The 23,364-nt window shown below is 42.4% G+C and overlaps 2 protein-coding genes across 6 annotated transcripts in view; one reads left to right on the forward strand and one right to left on the reverse strand.

Annotated features, from left to right (window-relative positions):
- clec16a (C-type lectin domain containing 16A) overlaps positions 1-10,488 on the forward strand; it is a 62,911-nt gene extending 52,423 nt beyond the window's left edge. For 4 of the 5 annotated variants that reach the window (XM_062984872.1, XM_062984870.1, XM_062984871.1 and 1 more), the window contains 3 exons: positions 429-572; positions 3,722-3,811; positions 7,865-10,488. In XM_062984872.1, coding sequence (XP_062840942.1) covers positions 429-572; positions 3,722-3,811; positions 7,865-8,202 — 572 coding nt within the window. In that variant the 3' untranslated portion in view covers positions 8,203-10,488. Of the gene's footprint in view, positions 1-428; positions 573-3,721; positions 3,812-7,338; positions 7,430-7,864 lie in introns of all 5 variants that reach the window. The other variant, XM_062984873.1, reaches the window with a different exon arrangement.
- Positions 10,489-19,137: 8,649 nt separating this feature from the next.
- On the reverse strand, positions 19,138-22,296 carry socs1a (suppressor of cytokine signaling 1a). The gene is made up of 2 exons (XM_063018760.1): positions 22,165-22,296; positions 19,138-20,025 (listed from the first exon to the last, which is right to left on the reverse strand). Exon 2 carries the CDS (start codon positions 19,944-19,946, stop codon positions 19,383-19,385), a length of 564 nt encoding a protein of 187 aa, XP_062874830.1. The 5' UTR covers positions 19,947-20,025; positions 22,165-22,296; the 3' UTR covers positions 19,138-19,382.
- Positions 22,297-23,364: the final 1,068 nt, after the last annotated feature.

The raw sequence follows: 23,364 nt of genomic DNA on the forward strand, positions 1-23,364 counted from the left end.
GCACGCCAGCTAACGTCTCCCTCCGTGTTCCGAAAACGGTTAAACTGTCCCTGTCGAGCCTGAATTTACAAATAAACGACCCTTGTATAATCACACACTTATACACATTAAACATCAATGAGAGTTTATTTAGATTTGAAAAGAATTTTGTTGTTTGCTTCGCATCAGTCTGGCATATTTGTCATTTTTTGTGAGAATGCTTTGATTGTTTTCAGCGCTGAAAACTCTTCTCCCTCTTCTCGGGAGCGTAGGATGACAAAAATGTGTCTGTGTAGAGAGAGCGCTAGGTTTCCGGGCAGCTTTTACTTCATGGCTTTGCTTTACTGTTCCTACACAAAACCACTCTTCAAATTCCAGTGGCGACTATTATATTAAGTTCAGATCTTGTTTTTGTTTCCTCTTTGTATCACTCTTTTTATCTGGTGCAGCTCTACTAGACCTCCCCGTCCAGCCTTCCTCCGAAGTGCTGGGCTTCGGCCAGTCCTCCTCCGCGTCCTCAACCCAGCTGCCTTTCCGCTTCTACGACCAGACTCGACGAGGCCCGGCTTTCGCCTCCGTTGATAAAGTTCCAGGTAATTTCATGAAACTGATAGTAACACAGCTGCTCTCCATCAACTGGCTGGTCATTTATTAAACCGGATTAGTTCATGAACTGTATTTAATAGAAAGTAATTACTGACTTGATGGTGAAATTCTGTTTCTTAATTTTAAAGGTTATGCACTTCTGATGAGCTTTACACTCAAACCAAAGGATGCTTTTATTAAAAAGCTTTAACTATAATACTGAACATTGATTATACAGATAATACAGACACAGTTGTGTTATAAAGTAATAATTACTGTATGATACGGTTCCTGTATGTTTCACACATGCCTGAATGGGTTCTGTTCCAGTTTGCGCACCTAATTTTGAACTTTTTGGCACATTTTCACAAAAATATTGATTGTTTCTGAACCAGGAACGTTCGTTCTCAGCTGCAATCGAAGAATAGAAGGTTGTTCAGCACTAACCGCGACTACATCGCGACTACATCCATGGGCAGGTCAGGTTCTTATAACCTATGTGAGTTTTCTCCAGGTTCCCTGGTTTCCTCCCAGTCTCCGGAAAACTGGGGAAAAACAGGGTCATTGGGAGGCGAACTCATCAGTGTGCTCTCATGCCGGTCCCAAGCCCGGATAAAATATGTGTTGCGTCAGGAAGGGCATCTGGGGTTAAAATTATGCCAGTTTAGTGTCAGAAGGGGCATCTGGGGTAAAAAATTATGCCAGTTTAGCTTCTGGAAGGGCATCTGGGGTAAAGAAGTATGCCAGTTTAGCGTCGTGAAGGGCATCTGGGGTAAAAATTATGCCAGTTTAGCGTCTGGAAGGTTATCTGGGGTAAAAAATTATGCCAGTTTAGCTTCTGGAAGGTCATCTGGGGTAAAAATTATGCCAGGTTAGCGTCGGGAAGGACATCTGGGGTAAAAATTATGCCAGTTTAGCATCTGGAAGGGCATCTGGGGTAAGAACTATGCCAGTTTAGGTATGCGGACCAAAATAATTTGCTCTGGCAACCCCTAAACACCCCGACAGCCTCCGAGGAGGGTGTATATTCGTCTCGGAGGTCAATTATGCCCAGCTGATTGGTAGCAGAGCTGAGATTCGAACCCGGGAGCTCAGAATTTCAGCTCTGATGCGCTACCTGGCCACCCCCATGCTTTTTAAATAAAACAAACATCTGTAACAGCAGCCCTTGAGTAATCTATACGCCCCACCAGCTTGTTGCTATTCCATCGATGACGCATCTTTGATTCCAATAAAACTATTTGCCAGTTTGTCGCCCAGATCCTGACCCATTGTTTTACATCCTGCTGCTTTCTCTTGAATTCCTGGAGCAGTTCTCCATCTGAAGTTTGTGGTTTCCACAACATTGTGTCGCTACAGACCGACTCCATTGTAAACGTGGCCGTTCCTCTGAATTCCAGTGTGATCACACAGGCCACCACCACCAGCTGATCTCACTTTATATCTGACATTTCTTTTTCTTTTTCACTTCAGTTTTTTTCAGCTGGGTGATGAAAATTACCCGCTGGTTTTAATTGGAACATCAGGTCTACACTGACTTCACATGAATAGAGACTGAGCACGTCCTGTTTGCTGTGTAAAAAACAGCGATGGCTTAGCTGTTAGTATTTTCTATAGAAATTAAAATCGGTTTGGTTTTACGCTTCTGATTGATATGTATCTCGCTGGCATTCTTCATATCTCAGTACCTATCTGATCCCCACCAACCAGCAGTTTCTGTTTTGGCAGAAATACAAAACTGTGTGGTGTACATGAACCTTCTCTCATTGACGTCATTTTTTTGTGTTTCAACCAAAAGTCTGATCAAGATGTGTCGTCTGGTTTTTTTTTATACTAACTTGGAAATTAAATCGAATGATTCATCTGAGCGGTAGCGTCAGCCTTATCATCATGAAGCCACACCTGCGCCATACCGCTACCAAAAAAAGACCAAAAAAATTCCCCTTCCTTCCTTTGTGTGTGTCTGGTAGTTTTGGTGTGTTGTGTAATGATTGTGAAATGAACATGATGTTGGATGTGCTGTTAACTCGGTCCATTTCTGGACAGAATGGCACTTAATGAATAAACTAAAAAAAGAAGCACTTTGTAGTTCTACAATTACTAACTGTAGTCCATCTGTTTCTCTACATGCTTTGTTACCCCCTTTCATGCTTGTACTTCAATGGTCAGGACCCCCCACAGGACCACCACAGAGCAGGTATTATTTAGGTGGTGGATCATTCTCAGCACTGCAGTGAGTGGATCAGACACAGCCGCGCTGCTGGAGTTTTTAAATACCGTGTCCACTCACTGTCCACTCTATTAGACACTCCTACCTAGTCGGTCCACCTTGTAGATGTAAAGTCAGAGACGATCGCTCATCTATTGCTGCTGTTTGAGTCGGTCATCTTCTAGACCTTCATCAGAGGTCACAGGACGCTGCCCACGGGGCGCTGTTGGCTGGATATTTTTGGTTGGTGGACTATTCTCAGTCCAGCAGTGACAGTGAGGTGTTTAAAAACTCCATCAGCATTTCTGTGTCTGATCCACTCATACCAGCACAACACACACTAACACACCACCACCATGTCAGTGTCAGTGCAGTGCTGAGAATGATCCACCACCTAAATAATACCTGCTCTGTGGTGGTCCTGTGGGGGGTCCTGATCATTGAAGAACAGGGTGAAAGGGGGCTAACAAAGCATGTAGAGAAACAGATGGACGACAGTCAGTAATTGTAGAACTACAAAGTGCTTCTATATGATAAGTGGAGCTGATAAAATGGACAGTGAGTGTAGAAACAAGGAGGTGGTTTTAATGTTATGGTAGTATTTGGTCACATGAAAAACCTCTAAGTGATCTTTTCAGCTTTCTTCTGAGAAGGCTTCTCACAAAACTTTGAAGTCTGTCTGTGGGAATTTGTGCCCATTCAGTCACATGAGTGTTTGTATGACTGGGCACTGATGTGTTTCCAGTTTATTTCAAAGCTGTTAAGTGGGACTGAGGTCAGGGCTCTGTGCAGGCCACGGGAGTTTCTTTATAGGGGGATTTGACTGGCTTAGCATAAATATGTCTCGGGACTGTCTTTTAGCTATGTAAATAAATGTGAATGCATTGTTTAACTTGGGCTGCGTGCGTGTGCGTGTGTGTGTGTGTGTGTGTGTGTGTGTGTGCGCAGGTTTTGCAGTAGCTCGGCAGCACAGTTCCTCTCCCAGCCCTAACAGCAGCACGGCTCATTCAAGTGATGTATCTGCTCAGAGTACGCCAGGTGACACACACACACACACACACACACACACACACACACACACACACACACACTCCACCATCACTGTGAAGCTATAATGACTCACTCACTCAGAACTGTTGAATCCAGTCTGTCTTGGCATGTCAGACAAGGATTCATTGATTGGTTGCCACAGACAGTTATTGTGTTCTGTCTGGTCTAACACGCCTGATTGAGCATGTCATGTTAGCATAATTCACCAGACCCGCCCCATCAGTCCGTTCTTTACAACTGTGATTAACATGTGTTGTGTGGTCAGGGACTCGGTGGGAATTGGCAGCATCTAAAGCGAGCTTCTCATGCATGAACATGTATTATCATTATTATCATTATTATTATTACTACTACTACGTGGGTGGCTCGGTGGGTAGCACTGTCGCCTCACAGCAAGAAGGTCGTGGGTTCCATCCCCAGGTGGGGCGGTCCGGGTCCTTTCTGTGTAGAGTTTGCATGTTCTCCCCGTGTCTGTGTGGGTGCAAGTGAGGTGAATTGGAGATACTAAATTGTCCATGACTGTGTTCGATATTAAACTTGTGACATAGTAATTGGTGATAGATGATTGTTAATTTTTCTAAAAGCCACGCTGGACACGCGGCGGCCGATTCACTATTAGGAATTAGCAATGACTAAATTTTGTAAATAAAGGGGGAAAAATCCTAAAAAAATACTGCATGTGCTTGATTACTCCACCACTGTTGCCTGTGAGCTCTGCTGGTGGTCACCCATAATCTGTTAACACATTTTATACCGTGTACTATCCTCACAGTACACGATCACTGCATAGTCTGTCCAAAAAAACTGAGGAATGCTTTCAAGTCCCCACCCTCGGGCAAATAAATGAGTATTTTACACGTTCCAGATGTACCCAGCTTTTTCCAGGAATTCCACAGAACGCTGCCATTACAATAGAATATCGGATTGCCTGTGCGCGTGTGTGTGTGTGTGTGTGTGTGTGTGTGTGTGTGTGTGTGTGTGTGTGTGTGTGTGTGTGTGTGTGTTTTCTTCCTCCTTTTCCAAAGAGCAGCTGAAAGGCCCTGAGTGGTTAGAACGAGAGATTTTATTTCAGTTTGGTGCTGATTGAGACGCTTTGCCTCCGATTTAAAATGTGCAAACCTGTTAATACCTGTAAAACAACAGGGCTGTTGATGTAATGCCAGCGTCTTTACAGTTCTGACTTCACCCTGAGTCTGGCCTGTTTTTTAAGCATTTCCTACTACTTCACAGCTCTGAATGCTAGCCACACATCTAATAAGCTGCTGTTATCAGTATTGAGTATCAAACCATTCACGCAGGTCTGTAGAATTGTGTCTGCAGCATTTCCAAGTATTATGCAGCCCTAAAGGTTCTTTGAAGCATAGTTCATATGAGCAGATCTTTCTGAGAAACACAGTCTTCAGGCTTTGTGTGCTTTTTTTGTAGGGCAGGACGCACCTATCTGATCTAATGTAGGTTCAATTTTGGAGAATAATTTTGTTATTTAATTCTCCTTCTTCTTTTGGCTGCTTTTAAACCTCCTTTCAGTTGCAGGCCCAGTTTACCAGCACTACCATGTCCCATTTCACTGAGGGGAGACATAAGATTAAAATGATTGAGGGTAATTGAGGATTCATGATTAACTTTCAGATCTAGTCTTGTTGAATTTGGGTACACTGACCAATCCTGCAGTGCTGCGTCCTACTGAATCGTTCCAGCATTCAGTGATTATGGATTGTTAATGTGTGATTTACATTTACATGTCCGGCATTTAGCAGACACTTTTATTGAAAGCGACTTACAGTCTAAGCAACTGGGGGTTAAGGGCCTTGCTCAAGAGCCCAACAGTGGCAACCTGGCAGGTGCCCAGCAGTGCTAGCACACCAGCACCGAGATTTTAAAATCCTCGGTTCGAAACTCACCGTTGTCACCGGTCGTCTGGGCGCCATCTAGCGGGCATAACTGGCAGTGCCAGCAGGGGGAGGGAGGACCGGGCTATGTGGGTGGGGTCTTCAAATGTTTTGTAAGGACCCAGATTGCCAGTTAGAGTGCATGGGCGGAAAAGGGTTCAGTTAAGGGCTGTGCGCGGGTCGGAGGAGGCGTGAGCATTAATATACCCACCTCGACTGCAAAAATCAGGATCCCCCAGCAGCGGAGGACAAATTGACTACGCTAAATTGGGAGAAAATGGGAGAAAAACGCACTAACATATAATAAAAAAAAAACAGTGGCAACCTGGCAGTGGTGGGGTTTAAACCAATGACCTTCTGCTTACTAGTCCAGTACCTTAACTGTGGCTCTGAACCACTTAGTGCTGTAAAATCTATTCTGGTCATTTTTATGGTCGGGATGCATTACAAATAAGCGGCAGCTTTTAGTTAACTTTTACAATCTATGGAACAGTACGCCTATGAACTTTATTGCATTTTGCAGACTGATAGAGGATTCGACTCATGCCAGGTTCCTCATAACTTAAAATACGGCAGTCAATTCCTTAAACATTGAGATTAAGTGATGTCAATCTGCGTTTCAAAGCTTAGATCATGACCTAGAACTTCACCCATGTCTCCTACATCAGAGACTTTCTGATCACTCCTCTAGGATGTTTGCATTTATTAAATTGAATAGATGTTCTTATGCAACGTGACTTACAACTGTGTTAAATATAAGGCAAAAACTCGAGGGTTGCTTGCTTGGCGATAGCAACTTGACCAGGGTTGGGGTTTGCACCCTAATTCAGCACCTTAACTCCTGAGCTACCACTGAACCACTATACCTGGTGGTATGGTTAAAACTTGTTCTGCTTTGTCAGAGTGGCTCCCTCCTACCCAACACTGGTGCTTCAGGTGTGTGGTTTTGGAAAAACCTTAAAGTACTTCATACCACAAAACCCCAGGAGAGGAGCTTTGAACAGATATGCCGGTGTGTTGTGGCTTCTGTGAAGTCTCCTCCAGATTTCAGTCTCTGTCCTGGAGGCGGCTGAGTAATTTACACTCAAGCTTTTCATTTTTAGTCTCCAGATAAGCGTGATGGCTTTGACGGTTAGACAGAACTGAAGCAGGCCGACCTTTAGGCTTTAAAGTTAAGAAAAAAAGCCTAGGGTCCTTCTCCTAGGAGCATTTTAAGGAATCTAAGTAATTAGACATGCCCTCTTCTCAGGAGTGTAGGATGACATAAAATGTGTCTATGTAGAGAGATCACTAGGTTTTCAGTTAGACCCTTTATATCGCTCTTGGGCTTTACACCCTACGGTCACCTCCCTTGTTCAGCAACTGTAAAATTTGACTTGAAATAGCCTAGTGTGCACAAGACAAAACAAATAATGGTGCTACACAGGCTGTCCCTTTGCATACAGCATTGAAGCCAGACCAAATTCGAGTCCAGGTTTTCCTGTCCACTTGGTTTGCATGTTACCTCAGCACGTTAAAACCATCCCAGCATGACGTTCCCCCTCGACAGCAGCCAGATTGGATTCTTTTGGAATTCTGCTTCTGCCCTGTTTTATCATCTACCCTGTCCCTGTGTTCTCCCATCAGTCACCTCTGGAAGCGAAGCTCGGCGGTGTGCGTTTCCTCTCTCGGATGATGACAGTCTTGGCGGAGAGTGGGTTTAAAGCTCCATATACAGGCATGTCCGTGTGCCCCTGGAAAATCAGCATCCCAACAGCTGTAGATTTGCAGAAGTTTGCATGTGCTCTGCTGAATAAATCAAAACTCACGGACACGTTCTGTTCTTTCATTATATAAAATAAATCTTTACTGCTGAAGCCTGAATTTTGACTAACATTTCTGTGTTCTAACTCAGAAACAGTAGCACTGTCGCCTCATAGCAAGAAGGTCCTAGGTTCGATCCCCAGGTGGGGCGGGTGCTCCGGTTTCCTCCCACAGTCCAAAGACGTGCAAGTGAGGTGAATTGGAGATACTAAATTGTCCATGACTGTGTTTGATATAACCTTGTGAACTGATTAACCTAATTAAATTAAGTTAAAATCCTAATAAACAAACAAACTCAGAAACAGAGTAAAACTCATTTTATTAACCGGTCCTGCTCTTCCCGTTCCAGCACCAGCAGCCACCTTGGCACCAAGCCTGACCCCCACTGCCCAGCCCACCATCTCGTTGCTGTCGGACGCCAACGCCGACGCGCTCAGCGTCGAATCCCTCACCCTGCTGCCCCCAGCCGACCCACCGTCCCTTCTCCAGTTTGTCCGAGACGAGGCTCCACGTACCGACCACGACCAGGACGAGAAAGACGCTGAAATGGACCGGGAAAACGAATCGGACCCGGCGGAGCTCAGTAAAGACGCCGGTTCAGAACCAGCCGAGGTCCTTAGTGAAGAAGCCGAGATTCAGACCCAGACCGAGAACCCAGACCTGGAGCAGGAGACGGAGATAGACTGATTCAACCTCTGACCTTTTGTTTTGTTAAGCAGCTAAGCAGCTAAGAGTCTCTAATCAGAACTTGTTGATTTAATTGGTTGGTTAGGGACTAAATGAAGTGTGGTGTCTGTTTGTACTAAAGAAAAGCTGCATGAGTGATGGAGTGGGTTTGTTTAGATGTTCGAATGCGATTGTGTGACTGATGAAAGACGAGAGGAGGAGGAGGAACAGTGTGTTCATTTTTATAAACACATCAGAGTGGGCGAGGGAATGCCCGCTTGGTTTTATCAGTCTTAACACTGAGGAATGTACCAAGAGTTTTGGGTCTTATCTGGAGGACTCTTTCATTCTGACTGAACGTGAATTTGCACTCCGACAGCAGCGGTTTAGTCGACGTTGTTCTCAACCACACCCGCCAGCAAAAGATCTGACCAACGTGGCTCGTTGTACAACTGGTATTAAACTTTGAATTTTTAGTGGCTGCCATGTTGGTTGGCATTCATTAACACACTTGAAACATAATGAAATTAACCACTTTATTCTTTGTAGGAAAGGAGATGGTGTGAAAGAATTCCCTATACTATATATCTGCAGCATTTTATGTTACGTCATTGTTTCGAAGCTGTCGTTAAACTTAACTGCCCAGTGAAGTGCTCCTTCAGTGCTGCCAGTTTACTCCTGGGCATCGTCCAGCATTCATTCAGCCAACATGAGGATATCCGAACAATCAGCTTGTAAATTTCTGGCGACGGTTCCAGCTTGACGGGATAATGGAGGGGAACATATGTTAGGTACAACCCTCCTCCCTAGATACGTCTTCCTGTCCCTGCCAGTTAGAAGCCCCCCATAGTATGATGCTGCCACCACCATGTTTCACAGAAGGAATTTTAATATCCAGGTGATGTGTAGTACCTGTATTTTCACCAGTCCAACAGGTTCTCCTATCACTGCACAGGACTCTTAGAGTGGCTCTTAATACTTTGGATAGGGCGCCAATCCATCACAGGTGTCTGTGTGGATGCCTGGCCGGATGATAGCGTATCTAAGCAGTGGTGGGTGAGCGTGATAGACCATCGAGCCAAAATGATGAAAATAAAATATTAAATTGTAAAAATTAAAATATGAAACGCTAAGTTTTGGTGTTAAATCTCTCCCCATTTAAATAAATAAAAGCCTCGTCTTGACTTTATTAGTTAGTTAGTTAAATAATTTTGCTCTTAGTGTCCAAATGCAAATCGGCACAATCCTTCGAATGGAATTCTCATCAATTCCTTTGGTTTTATACTGTAAATGAGCGGTGTGATACACAACCATGATACGGCTTGCTGTTTTACACATCATATACATTCCTCTAAAAAGCCTGGATGAATATTGTGGGGTTTTTTAAAATTGTGATTAAATTATAGCCCAAGCTGCTGATTTACGATAAAGTCCATGGTGCTTAGGGAGTGAACTGGGATACCTGGTGTTTATTACTTCCCAACAATCTTAAGGCTCTAGTGAAACAAAGCCTGTTTCAAATAGCTCTCTATGACAACGTAGTCGAGGTGCAGCCTTATCAAGGGAGTCGAGGCTAGTATTGAGACACGACGATAAACTATCAATCAATAAAAAGCACAGGAAACATCAGCCGGACGTTTAAATATTTGGTTATGATGTCTAAACCCACAATGCTGCCCAGCGTCGCTGAAATGACCGAGCTTATATCTGATTTGCATTGCGTTGGAACCTTTCAGGAACCCCTTTAACAGAAACCACAACAGAAGAATCACATTTGTCCAGTCGGGATTAATACATTGACTTTTTTCTGGTCTGTTTTTAACCGTTCAGTCGTCAGAATGTTTTACAGTTAATAATTAATTGTTCCACTGTTAACGGGATGAGGAACCAGTCGTTCCTGCAGCACATTATCAGCGGGTGTGGAGTCTAAGTAGGTTTAACCTGCAATAACCTTCATTTAGTTTTTACATTTATAATCAGATTTATTCCACCTGAGGTCGTTGAGTAGGGACTCGACGTTTCCGTCCATATCACTTCTTTAACACCATCACAGACGAGGACAGAATTCGATGCTACGGTTGAATGTTTAGCTTTTTTTGTTTTTGTAAAACTTTGAAGCAATACAGTAAAATGTGTGCAGTATTTTCACTGGAATGTAAATGTCATCTTTATGGAAGAAAACAACTAAAAAAAAAAGAACTAAAAATATAATGGACGGATGTTTGTACGCAGTGTAAATTGCAGTCTGCTTTTAATCGAATACAATTGCTTAACAAGAAAAACATGCAATAAATTATTCTACATACAGCCGTGTGTCCTGCTTGCTTTATTTTTTTGTTGTGAGTTTGTTTTATTTTTAAATTATAATCTGAATGAATTTTTTTATTGTTATTGAACTGTTATGGCTGAACTACTGGGACGTTACCTCTGTACTTCTGTTTTTACTTCAGATTTCTCATCACTACTCCTGAACGATTGGATGATGTTTACGTTTTATTTGTTAAGGGTCTGTAACTCTTACCGGACTTATAAATTAATTTCAGTCCAAACCTTTGTGTTCCCTGTGGTTTGGTTTGGGCACTAATTCCAGCCTGGGAATCGAACCCAGCCCCCTTTTTCTGTGAAGTCTCTGTGCTTTATAAGAATAGATTATGGGTGTCCAAGTGGCGCAGCGGGATATTCCGCTGGCACACCAGCGCCGTGATTCTGAACTCGGCTCGGCTGGGCGCCATCTGGCGGGCATAACTGTCAGTGCCTGCAGCTGATACTTATTGGCCACTGTATCTGCTAGGGCGGGATGACAGGACTATGTGCGGGTGGGTTGGATCTTCATATGCTGTGTGAGGACCCTGATTGCAGGGGCGAGAAGAGGAGGGCTATACACGTGTCGGAGGAGGCGTGGGCAGCGACGTGTTCTCCTCGGATGCAATCGGGTATCTCTCAGCAGCGGAAGACAAATTGATTGCGCTAAATCGGGAGGAAAATGGAGAGAAAGTGCATTTAAAAAAAATAGGTTATAAAACTCTCTGGTGTACAGTGAGACCAAAAATAAATCAGGCTTAGAGACTTTAATCCAGATGTAAAACGCAGTTCCTGTAATGGGTGGAATGTTTTCCTGCTACCGTACGTTTAAACAGATCAGTGCAAAAATAACAACGGCTTTATCCTTTCTAATCTGTAATGTCAGTTCTAAAGGAAAAGCAAGTCAGCAGAAGTCGTGGGTGTAAACTTACATCAACAAACGTTTTTATTTACAACAATAATCACCAAACCAGTTTAGCATTATATTTAAACAAACGGTCTTAAACAAACTATGCTAGTAAGCACTAATTAGCAGTCATTCATTTCAAGGAAATGAGTGTGATGGACAGAAAACTAATAAGCTGGCTTCCCTGAAATAGAACTGGAAATGCATACACTATATAGCCAAAAGTATTTGGACACCCTGGAACATCCCATTTCAAAAACAAGTGGTATTAAAATAGAGTGACTATGCACAACACTGCAGCTCTTCTGAGAAGGCTTGTCACAAGACTATAGAAGGAATTTGTGCCCATTTAGTCAAAAGATTACAGTGTTTGTATAGCTGGTCACTGATGTTGGTCAAGAAAGCCTTTATTTGATGTTCCAGTTCATTCCAAAGCTGTTGTGCAGTACACTGGAGTTTCTTTCATTTAAACTGAGCTTTTCTTCATGTCTTTGTGCACAGAGGCAGTCATGCTGGAGCAGGAAAAGGCCTTCCCTAAACTGTGTCCCCCGATACTGACTACAGATTTTTTATCCCCTATTGTATTTATGCATATTCTCCCATTTTTTTCCCAATTTAGCGTAGTCAATCTGTCTTCTGCTGCTGAGGGACCCTGATTGCAGTCGAGGTGGGTATATTGCTGCTCACGCCTCCTCCAACCACGCGGATCCCATTTTCGCCCATGCATTCTGCACAGGCGCGTCTATATCTGCGTTTGAAGACCCCACCCACATAGTCCGGTCATCCCACCCTAGCAGAAACATGTCTGCTGCAGGCACTGCCAATTATGCCCACTAGATGGCGCCCAGCCGACCGGTGGCAATGCCGAGTTTCAAACCGAGGAGTTAAGAATCTCGGCGCTGGTGTGCTAGCAGAATGTCCAACTGTGCCACCTGGGTGCCTATCTGACTACAGATTTTGGTTGGTGGACTGTTTTTTACTCTCCAAGCTTTATGAAAGACGATTTCTGTTCTGTTGGCACAGATAGTTTGAACAAAGTCTAAAATAAAGAGGTGGTTTTAATTGGGATGTGGTTTTGTTAAAACCATTTTTCTTTATTTGAAATAAATGCATTTAATTTAAAGTCAGAACATTTTAGTTGCACAACTGTTTGAATTGAACAGGACACGACCAAAAGATGCCGATGTTTTACACACAGGTTATAAATCACTTCTTTTATGTGTTCAAGATCTGACGACAGTAAAACATCTATATAGTGATGCCTCATGCTCTGGGCATCTGAGCATTGTAATCCTGATAGAGGATAAAGATTTTTATTAAAATAAATGTATTTAATTTAAAGTCAGAACATTGTAGTTTAGCACGACTGCAGGCGACTTGATGAAAGCATCGTTTCTAATTAAATATAAAAATGAATCCTTAAAGATTTCTCCCTGTAGAACGGTTCACACTGTTGTTGTTTTTATTCGGCTGCGTCTCGACCTCAGTCCTGACGTCTTTCGGTAAAGCACTCGCCACTGAGCTGCAGCTGCACCAAAAGTGTGAAAACCAGATGCTGAGAAAGCAGAGACGTTTCACCGACTTCTTTTGTTTCCTGGGCTGTTCCTTCTGGTAAACATGAATATTCAACAGTGTGTGGTTTTATACGTGTGAAAACTGAAAATCTACCATACTGTGATGTGGGTGAACGACTGATGAGGGCCTTAGCTTCTGTCTGAGCCTCGTTGAGCTCTTTCACACAGAACTGATGGTTTAGAAATAATGATATTTCTCTTTTACTCTGTATGAATGAAACACGCATTTGTGTGAGTCAGGAAGACGGTGGTACTCACCACCTTCCTGGAATTAATTCTTATGGTCTGAAGTGTAGTGGGTTAAGACGTACTAATCCCTGGGGGTCTTCAGTTGTGGTTAATGTGGACGGAGAAAAAAAGATTACAGTGTCGAGGTCTGAGTCAACCAGCGAACTTCTGCATTTGTTCAGACGCCGTGTGTGAGTGACATGGAAAACTGAGCTATTTTAATTGATCTTAAACAGCACTGACTGAAAGTCTTTAAATAACACGCATTACTCAGAAACGACCCTGTGGTCCTGACGTCAACCAGACCGATTAAATCTGCTAAATAATTTTATGTCTGCTGATTACTTAGCAACAGGTTATTCGAGGTCTCAGATATCTAATGGAACGGTTTAGACTTGTTGACCAATTTATTAAATATTCCCACCATATACTCTACACATGGGTGACACATTCGCATCAGTTCTACGAGTCTATAGAAGTAGATGGACGTGGATGGACGGAACACCATTCTTCCAAAAGATTTTTTCTCAATTGGGGTCGATGTTTGACACACAGGTTATAAATTATTCTTCACTTACCTACAAAGCCAAATATGGACCAGCCCCAAGCTACCGGTGAGGTCTAATAAAACCCCGCTCTGTACCACACAACCTCCGAGCCACTAGTCTCGCTCAAAAAGATGATTATAAACCTTCATCATTGCTTTACTAAGCACTTAAGCCGATATGTACTTACTAACTAATGCTCTTATTTATTTCTTGCAAAAAAAAACACCTTTGGTTTTAACAGGGTTTTCAGCAGATTTGTGTTCTTGGACTGTTGTCTACTTAAACTAGAGTAAGGTAATGTTCACTATGGAAACACTTTTGTAAGTCGCTCTGGATAAGAGCGTCTGCTAAATGCTGAAACGTAGATGTGTTCAAAATCTGACCGAATCTATACAGTGATGTCTCGTGCTCTATACATTGGAACATGTACACTGTAATCCTGAAAGAGACCTAATCACACCCTAATCACACAGATTATCAACACTTGGACAATATGGAAAAGAGGTGCTTAGGTTACGCAATAGTCTAATAGCCAGGTCAATTTTTTAGTTGAGTGCTCCACATACTCAATTTCCTGTGTCTACATAAGGGTCGGCCGAATGGGGGGTCACTTCCTTACCCCTAATAACACTAGTGACTTCATAGTGTTGTTTTAGACATGTACGAGAGTGCATGGGTGTGGTGCATGTGGCGGTGGTCACGATTGCCCTATGGTAATAAATATGCCCAAATTAAGAGATAAATTGGCAGACAAAAATATACCCAAGATGTTTTACTGACCTAATAGTCAGTCGGACTTTATATTCATAGAACTTAGGACAGAACTGGCACGACCACCTATGACCAGTGTAACTTCTCATTGTTGGTCAAACTGGTTGTTTGAGTGCTTTCCAAACACAAAACAAATCAGGCTCAAAATTGCCATGCTTTGGGCGACCAGGTGGCGCAGCGGGATATTCTGCTAGTACACCAGCGCCGAGATTTTGAAATCCTCGGTTGGAAACTCGGCATTGCCACCGGTTGGGTGCCATCAGGCGGACATAATTGGTCACCGTATCTGCAGGGGGGAGATGATCGCAGTATATGTGGGTGGGATATTCATACGCTGTGTAAGGACCCTGATTGGCGGAAGAGACGCCTGTGCAGAATGCAGGGGCGAGAAGAGGAGGCGTGAGCAGCGACGTGCTCTCCTCGGATGCAGATGGGTATCCCTCAGCAACGGAAGACAAATTGAGTGTGCTAAATCGGGAGGAAAATGGAAAGAAAATGCATTTTAAAAATTGCCATGCGTTATGATTTATCTTGTTTGATTTCTAGTACTCATCAACCATTCAGTGAGCCCCCGCCCCCTGTGGATTGTAGGCGTTGTCATCTGGGGGAAGGACCTCCCCCGTCAGAACAGAAATGTTCCATCACACTGATTTGCATCGAGTTTTTCCTTTAATAGAATTATTATTATTATTAACTCCTCTGCATTTATGAGCTTTCTGCACCAGTTTATTAGGTTTCTTTTAATGTGTCCAATATTTATCACATCTTCTTTTGATGTGATAAACATTAGTGTTTGGTATGTTTCTGAAGACGTTCTGAACAGACCACACACGATTGAAGAAAGACGCAGCACCGTGTGTGTGACTGTGTGTGTGTGTGTGATGTGTGTGATGTGTATAAGGGGTTCTTCAGGGAAACACAACAGTCTACTTTCCTGGAAGCGACTGCGCTTTCATGTGTGCTACACCACAGACGTGCAGGTAGGAAGTAATTGCTTGAACACACACAAACATTAGAAATCCTAGACGTGTGCAGACAGACGTGTACAGATCATAAACGCACTTTAGCACGGCTGGGATGCTTGTGATTGTGAGATTATGAATTCGAGGCTCTGAGCTTCCCGGCTCTGTGCTTCTTCCTCCAGTGGAAATTAATTCTATAAAGACATCTGCCTGCCAAGAAGTCAGGGTCAATAACAAATCAAACGTTTTAAACGCTTAAATAAACCTGAATCTAATTTTCTATTCTATTCTATTTTACATTAAATGCCTTGAGTGATTCATAGATTTTTAAACTATATTCCTTTATTTATTTATCTAGTCATATCCAGTTACCTGGTTTCAATTATTTCCTTCTTCGCTGCAGACCCTCAACATAAACGAGACAACACGTTCCATCAAACACCGCCCAGACACAGCCGATTGTGGCTGAGATTCAAGCACGCAAATCAGAAATGCCACTTCCACACATAAATACCATTGTCACCTGACATGGCAACCCATAATCCTTAATTCTCTAAATTTGCAGCTTGATGCCGCTTCAGCCCTCACCAGAAGAAGACGGGATTCATTTATTTTCCACTACTGATTAGAATTTGGGCGGCACAGTGGCTCTGTGGGTAGCACTGTCGCCTCACAGTAAGAAGGTCCTGGGTTCTGGGTTCGATCCCCAGGCGGGGCAAGTTTGCATGTTCTCCCCGTGTCTGCGTGGGTTTCCTCTGGGAGCCTCGGTTTTCTCCCACAGTCCAAAAACATGCAGTCAAGTTCATTGGAGACACTGAACTGCCCTATAGGTGAATGGGTGTGTATGTGTGTGTGTGTGTGTGCCCTGTGATGGACTGGCACCCCATCCAGGGTGTTACTGTGTGCCTTGCGCCCATTGAAAAGCTGGGATAGGCTCCAGCACCCTCCCACAACCCTGACTGGTATATATATATATTAGGGCTGTCAAACGATTAAAAATTTTAATCATGATTAATCTCTGAATTTCATATAGTTAATCGCGATTAATCGCATAAAAAAAAAATGTGCGTAAATGTTATAGAAAACAAGGATTTTTAAGTGAAATGTTACAATTAAAATGGTGAACACATTTTATGCTAAATGTACTTATGTTAAAAACTGCTGGGACAAGAGAAAACTGTAAGGGAGTTTTATTCACTAACATACTAAGCAGTAATACTATCCAGCAGAGACCCTTGACTTCGTATATATGTCAGATTGTAGGTTAAAATTTCTCCATCAGCAAACATTGTAGATCAGCGGTGCTTTGGGTGGGATAAGGCGTAGTTACTGTAACAGACTTTTCTGTGGTTGTATCGTGACGATGGTTTGATGGACGTTTCTACACGAAGTGAGTGTGTTTTGACCCTTTGGGGCTTCCATAGTTCATGGAATAGCATGCTTGGCTAATGACTCTAGCTGTCCGCTATTCGGTACCGTAACAGAAAAAGTAATAAAGTGTTTTGCTCCCGACAACTTGTGAATATACCGTGTATTTATTTCTTTATTAAGAAAGTGCATCACTACCACGCTCGGTTACATTTGAGAAACGCCGTCTTAATGAGAGATGCCATGCACGGTCAAGTCTCAACATGAACTACGGATGACTCGCAGAGCCAAATAGAATTTGCGTTAACAGCACTATTTTTTTTTATCGCGTTAAATTGAGATCGCGTTAATGCGTTACTATCGCGTTAACTTCGACTATATATATGTATAAATGTGCTTTGAATAAAAGTAATGGATTCAAACCCAGAATGTATGTGTAATGTCTAGGACCCATTAATTTTTGTCGGGGTGGATTCAAGGGTCCTACGGTTTGGGGTTTAAGCTTTTAACCTCCATTTACTGTCTATAAGAAATCATGTCTGTGTGAGATTCCTCCAGGTATTCCGATTTCATTCCACCTTCCAAAATATGCACAAGGTCGATTAAACACTCGTTTATTGATATTAGGTGAGTGTGTGAATTGGTGTGATGAATTGGAACCCTGTTTAGAAAGTATTTTCGCATCACAAGCGAGTTAAATGTGCCGATTTTAATCATTAGCTCGAAATACTGTAATCATCTCTCTGTAATCATCCCTTCAATCTTTTTACAATTGAAATCTAACCAGCGCTGTTAACTGAAACTCTTTCAGCTGAAGTCTGACTTCACCCTAAATCTTTCAAAGGAACTCGCAGGTTCGACTTCTTCGGAAGATACCCATCCAGAGCCTGCAGATAAAAGATTAGAAGAGAGCCGCTTTGTTCTCTGGCTGATTTCCGTCATGGCCACCACACTCGGTTTCACCTCGAGGTGCTTCTCAGTAAGCACTTACGCTTTCAAGACAGTGTGGTGATTCAAAAAAAGAAGGAAGCTTTCAAGAATTCATTCATGAGTCACAAGAAATTTGTACGCCGTCATAAATGTCCCGAGCCGTAAATAAAACACGGCTGTCTGTCTGAATACCACGGCTGCTCAAATGATAAAAAAAATCGAGTGTTTCATCCACACATTGCTATAAAAAGTCAGGTATTTAAAATATATGCTTCAAGATTTGCCTGACAGTTTGGGAAAGACTCTTCTTTGTTTCACCATAACTGTGCCTCTGTACACAAATGGAGGTCCACCATAAAGATGTGGTTTGACCTCGATCCTTTTAAGCTCCTACAGCACTATAGGGCGCTTGAATGATGTGACAGTACCTCACTAGTGCTGGAATCCAGGGTTCGAATCCCCAGTGGTGCCATTATCCGGTCAGGTCTCTACATAAAGACATGACAACTATGTGATGCTGCATTGCGCCCGGTGATACCATGCAAACTGAGCCCACCCTGACAGTGAAAATGTACTAAAATACAGCAGTATAGCTGTAAAACACTAACATATGAACAAAAATATGGCTAAAAAATCTAAAAACTACATAGTATAGCTTAAACCCTGGATATATACTAACTTCATATATAAAACTGTCAATATTGTTGAACAGACTCTACGTACTAATCAAAAACCTCAGGAAACACATTGCACGATCTCACACTAACATGTCAGTTTTCGAAAAATCACTTCCTCCTGCCTCCAATAGAATTACGATCTGTAATCTACTCTTTACTGCAACACCCAACGCACACACGCAGTCTTATCTCGTTTTTACTGGCTTTCTGAGTAAAGCGTTTTATTGGCACAGTGTGAGCGTGTTCCTCACAGGCCCCGCCCGCCCTCTGTTTCTTGTAAATGCTTGAATGAGCCATGCTAGGCTTACGGTCACCGTAGCTCCGCCTCTCAACCCGGCTACTACCCAGATGAGTCAGGCTAGCACGTGTGTCATTTCAGGAATGCAGGTACATCATGTCATTTTGACTGAAGGGTCACTTTGGAGTAGACGTATGACTGGCTGGAACAATGGCACCACACCCTTGACCGTCTGGCTAAGTTTTATTTTTGCAAAGACTAATCTTTGTAATCTGACCACTAGCGGGAGGGCCAATACAACTGACCTGCCTGATTTAGTTAGTTAAGTGGATTATTACCTGATAATTCTTTGACCTGACAGGGTATTCAATCAATATATCAAGAATGAATGTACAACTAGGTCTAGAGACAAACTTCACAAAAGGAGATTGTTGTGAATGGTTTAAAATATATTTATTATTAATATAAAAATACTGATATAAAAATATAGCTTTTTGCATAGCAAAAATAAAGTCGCAGGAAGTTTCCTGCATAGTGTAAACATTCAACGTTGATGTAAACTTCCAATCTGGACTGTTCAAGTCTTTTCAAAATGTGCTACAAAGTGCCTGCTTTGTGCAAACCCAACAGGGATGCAAACAGTCCGTCAAGTATCACGAGCATTTAATCCCGGCGGGGTCTTAATGCGTCCGAGTCTTTAGAGCGGGTGCGGGAAAGAGCGGAGGAAGTCCTTTAGGACGGGATTGACCGGAACTTGTTCGATAGCCTGTGCTCCACAGCTTTCGATAATCCGTTTGCGGCACAGGTCCTGCAGCGACCGTACGCGTTCCTTTCTGTACGGTATCAGCAGGCTCTTCTTCTTGACCGAGCTGGAATAGTGTTCGAGCAGCTGGAAGAGCGACTTGAACGATTCCTTGCTCCCCATGAGGCTGAAACGTGAGTTCTGAAAGTTTATCCGGACGCTAACGGGTCCCGAAGGCGCCCTGTAGCTCAGAGTAAAGAAAACGTCATTCTGTCGACTGTCTCGGATCAAGTACGTTCCGATGGGTTCTTTTTTGAGCTTGTGGTGCGCCTCCTCGACCGTCATGGGGCCCCAATAGAATCCACTCTCCTCCAGCATGGTCATGGTGTCGACGATGGTCTTGAAGTCGCTCTCGCTCCTGAACGAGCGGAAATGGGTTTGGTTTTCGGGGTGTGGGAGCGGTGCTCGGCGTTCCGCTGGCGTGCCTGACGTGTCATCCACGGCGCTGTGCGCTACCATCCTACAGGGAAGACCAGCTCCTGCCGCCGTCTTCCATAGCGTAGCATGCTAAAGGGCATCTAGACGGGGATCATGGGATCTAAAGAGGCAAAAACACAATACTTTAGATGTCATGTATCCGGTAGTAAAATATAAACAGAAAAAAACCCAGAATATTTATTGTACCAGACCATCAAGTATGTGCAAAGTGGATCTAAAGCTCTAGCTTTTGATAATCAAATTTTATTTAAATATCAAGATGCAAAATGATCCAACGTTCTGGACATGTGAATAAGTTTCTCTTTCCCTGAGTTTCAGTTCTTCACTGATACCACATCATCTGTTCCCAATGCTAACAATGATGCTGTGACCTTTTCTGATTAGCATATTTACCCTCTGGCACTCATCCGCTCTGGATTATGAGGTTTACATGATACGAATTAAATGCCTGGCTGAATGCCATTGCTGAGGCTTTTGACGGCTAACTTGGGGGATCTTTTCAGCGAGTCCATTCAGACCAGCAATGCAGAACTATTATTAATTACTTAAAACAACTTGAGCGCCAGTGATGGGTCAAAAAGCCACTAGAAACCTTACATAAGACACTTTAGGTTTTACTTCAACACAGAATTTTTATGATGCTTCAATTCTTAGGAGATCTGATTACTAATTTACCAGAAAATTAAAAGGAAGTCTTGTGGGAAGCAAACAATAGATGTGTCATTGATACTGAGAAGCAGTCTAAAGGGGATGGAGCAACATCAGAACATCAGAAGGACACACCTAAAGTGTTGATGTAATGCTAAATGATCACCATGTACAAGTTTAGTTAGCCAAAAATAAACAGTGTAAGGTTAAACCCAGAGAATTTACTATTACCCAGTAAGCTACTTAAGAACTTGAGTTTCAATATCTATGTTCACGGAACTATTTTACCTGGTACTTTATTAAGTCAGAGGAGTGAATTTACTTTTAAGGCTTAATAACAGATAATAATAATAGGCATCACTACTGATGTGAGTTTACTCTTTAAACTCCAAAAAATAAGGTACCTCAGTGGTTCCTTGGATGGTGAACAGTTGTATGTGGATTTAAAAATAGGTTTTACTCCCTAAAAAAGACCCTAAATTGTCTTATATAAAAACATACAACAGCTAATGTTCACCATATATAATAATAACACTATTAACAATATTAGTACAAACTTTCTGTGCTGCTAATAAAGTTGTATGTGGAGCTGGAATCACTTTCCGAAGAGGTTTGCTACATCGTAGAAGACACCAACTTAAAGAAAAAGCAACTCTATATTCTCATATCTTTAAGTAGAACTGATATTCACATAAAGAACCATCAAGGAACTATTTTGGAACCCACTTTAAGTATTGTGACATATCTATTAAAATAACCCTTTGTCAAGAGAAATAAGCACATGCAAATGAGCTCTACAACAGAAAATGTCCAAGACACTTGGAGAGACAAATAAGTTCCATCTTTTAAAGAACTTTAGAGTACAACAAACGTTTTAAGGTACTAAAGGCATAAAACTTTATTTCTTTCAATAAAAACTTTAAATCAAATTACTTTTATTGTCACGTCACATTAACACAGGTGTGAAAGGTGAGTGAAAATCTTGGGTGCGTAGTCCCTCACAGTTTTAACACACATTAAATACAAAACACACATTTACTTACATAAACTATCACCAATCTGTTCAGTATGTACATGTGAAGCTATAAATGCACCTCATTTGCCTCATAAAACTGCTAACCATTTCAGCAGCCATTAAAAGACCATTTCTAGTTGTAAAGGACTCAAAAAGTGAAGCATTTAACACAAAAATGTCCAAGCTTGGAATAAAACATCTGAAAAGGCAAAGAGCTTTTATTTGAACCTGTTCTTTGTGTAGCATTGATTGACCATCCAAAACAATCCCCATTAAACTTAATAAACTTATTGATACCTAAAGGTCCTTGTTGCAACAGCTTTCTTAGTGATAGATTAACCCAGGCAAGATGATTCCTGAATTTTACATGTAGAATTAGTTTTTACTGTGGTAAATGTATTCATATGTCCTGATTAAAGGTATCAAATTGTTATTCAACTATGAACCCTTTATTATTACGTTTCTTTACTGCTAAACTTCTGGTCTCTTCCATATCTGAACTGTTACTTAACACGGTTACTGAACTCCTCCACTGCTTGAACAGCAGGTTTGTGTGAAAGCCATCAGAGCTCTTACCGTTTGTCCGAGCTGATGAGGAGCACAAACGGGGTGAGATGTGACAGAGGTTCGAATCCCGCATCAGCTCCACACCGTCCTGCCTTAATTCCATTGAGCTGCTGCGGCCACTGCTCCGGTTCACCCACCGTTACAAGTGTTCTATTGAATCCGAACTGAGGGCTGAGACGCAGCTTTAATACACAGTACAGTACCCACACTCAGCCCCGCCTTCACACACACACACACACACACACACACACATTTTCCCGGAAAGTTGCTTTCGTTTTAGCCTGGGTTCTTCTTTGAAATCAGACTGTGAGTCCCAACCGCAGAAGACTGAACTACATGAAGACTGTCAACATACAGCAGGGTGCCACAGACACCCAGAGTGACTGAATTATTTACATACACTCCTCAGTCATGCAGTCACTGTCCAGCCTGCAAAGAAATGCACTTCTACTCTAGTTTCTATATCACATAAGTGCATCATTATTATTACTATTATTATTATTATTATAATTATGAGGTTATACTCTTAATACTTTTAATACTCTTTATATAGCACTGTTCATTCTGTACAATGTAGTTTTTGTAATTACTGTGGCTGAGCAGTCACAAAAGCATTTCACTGCCAGTTGTACTGTGTATGACTAATAAACCTTGATTTGATTTTGAATGTTTATTTATTTATTTAGAATTAGAATTTTAACGTCATGTTTTACACACTTTGGTTACTTTCATGACAGAATCAGTAGTTACTCGTTACACAAGATTCATCAGTTAACCAGTTTTAATATCGAACACAGTCATGGACAATTTTGTATCTTCAGTTCACCTCACTTGCACGTCTTTGGACTGTGGGAGGAAACCGGAGCTTCTGGAAAAAAACCCCACCTGGGGATCGAACCCAGGACCCAGGGCCTTCTTGCTCTGAGGCCACCCTGCCACCCTGCCACCCTGTAAGACATGAGGTCAAAATCCTAATAAATAAATAGACAGTAAGGAGATAAAGTAGGATTGACAATGTAAATCGTTTTAGGAGCTTGGGTGGTGCACCGGTCCAGCAGTGCAGATTGGCTATGTCCAAGCAGGAGGTGATGGTCGTGGCCCTGTGATTTTTAGGGTACTCCTGCCTTGTGTCCAGTGATTCCGAGTTATGTGGACACACTGAACATCCAATTCATCCCAAAGGTGTTCAATAGAGTCAATGCAGATTAT

Source organism: Trichomycterus rosablanca, chromosome 22, assembly GCF_030014385.1.
Source record: "Trichomycterus rosablanca isolate fTriRos1 chromosome 22, fTriRos1.hap1, whole genome shotgun sequence".
In the NCBI taxonomy this organism is placed as follows: Eukaryota; Metazoa; Chordata; class Actinopteri; order Siluriformes; family Trichomycteridae; genus Trichomycterus; species Trichomycterus rosablanca.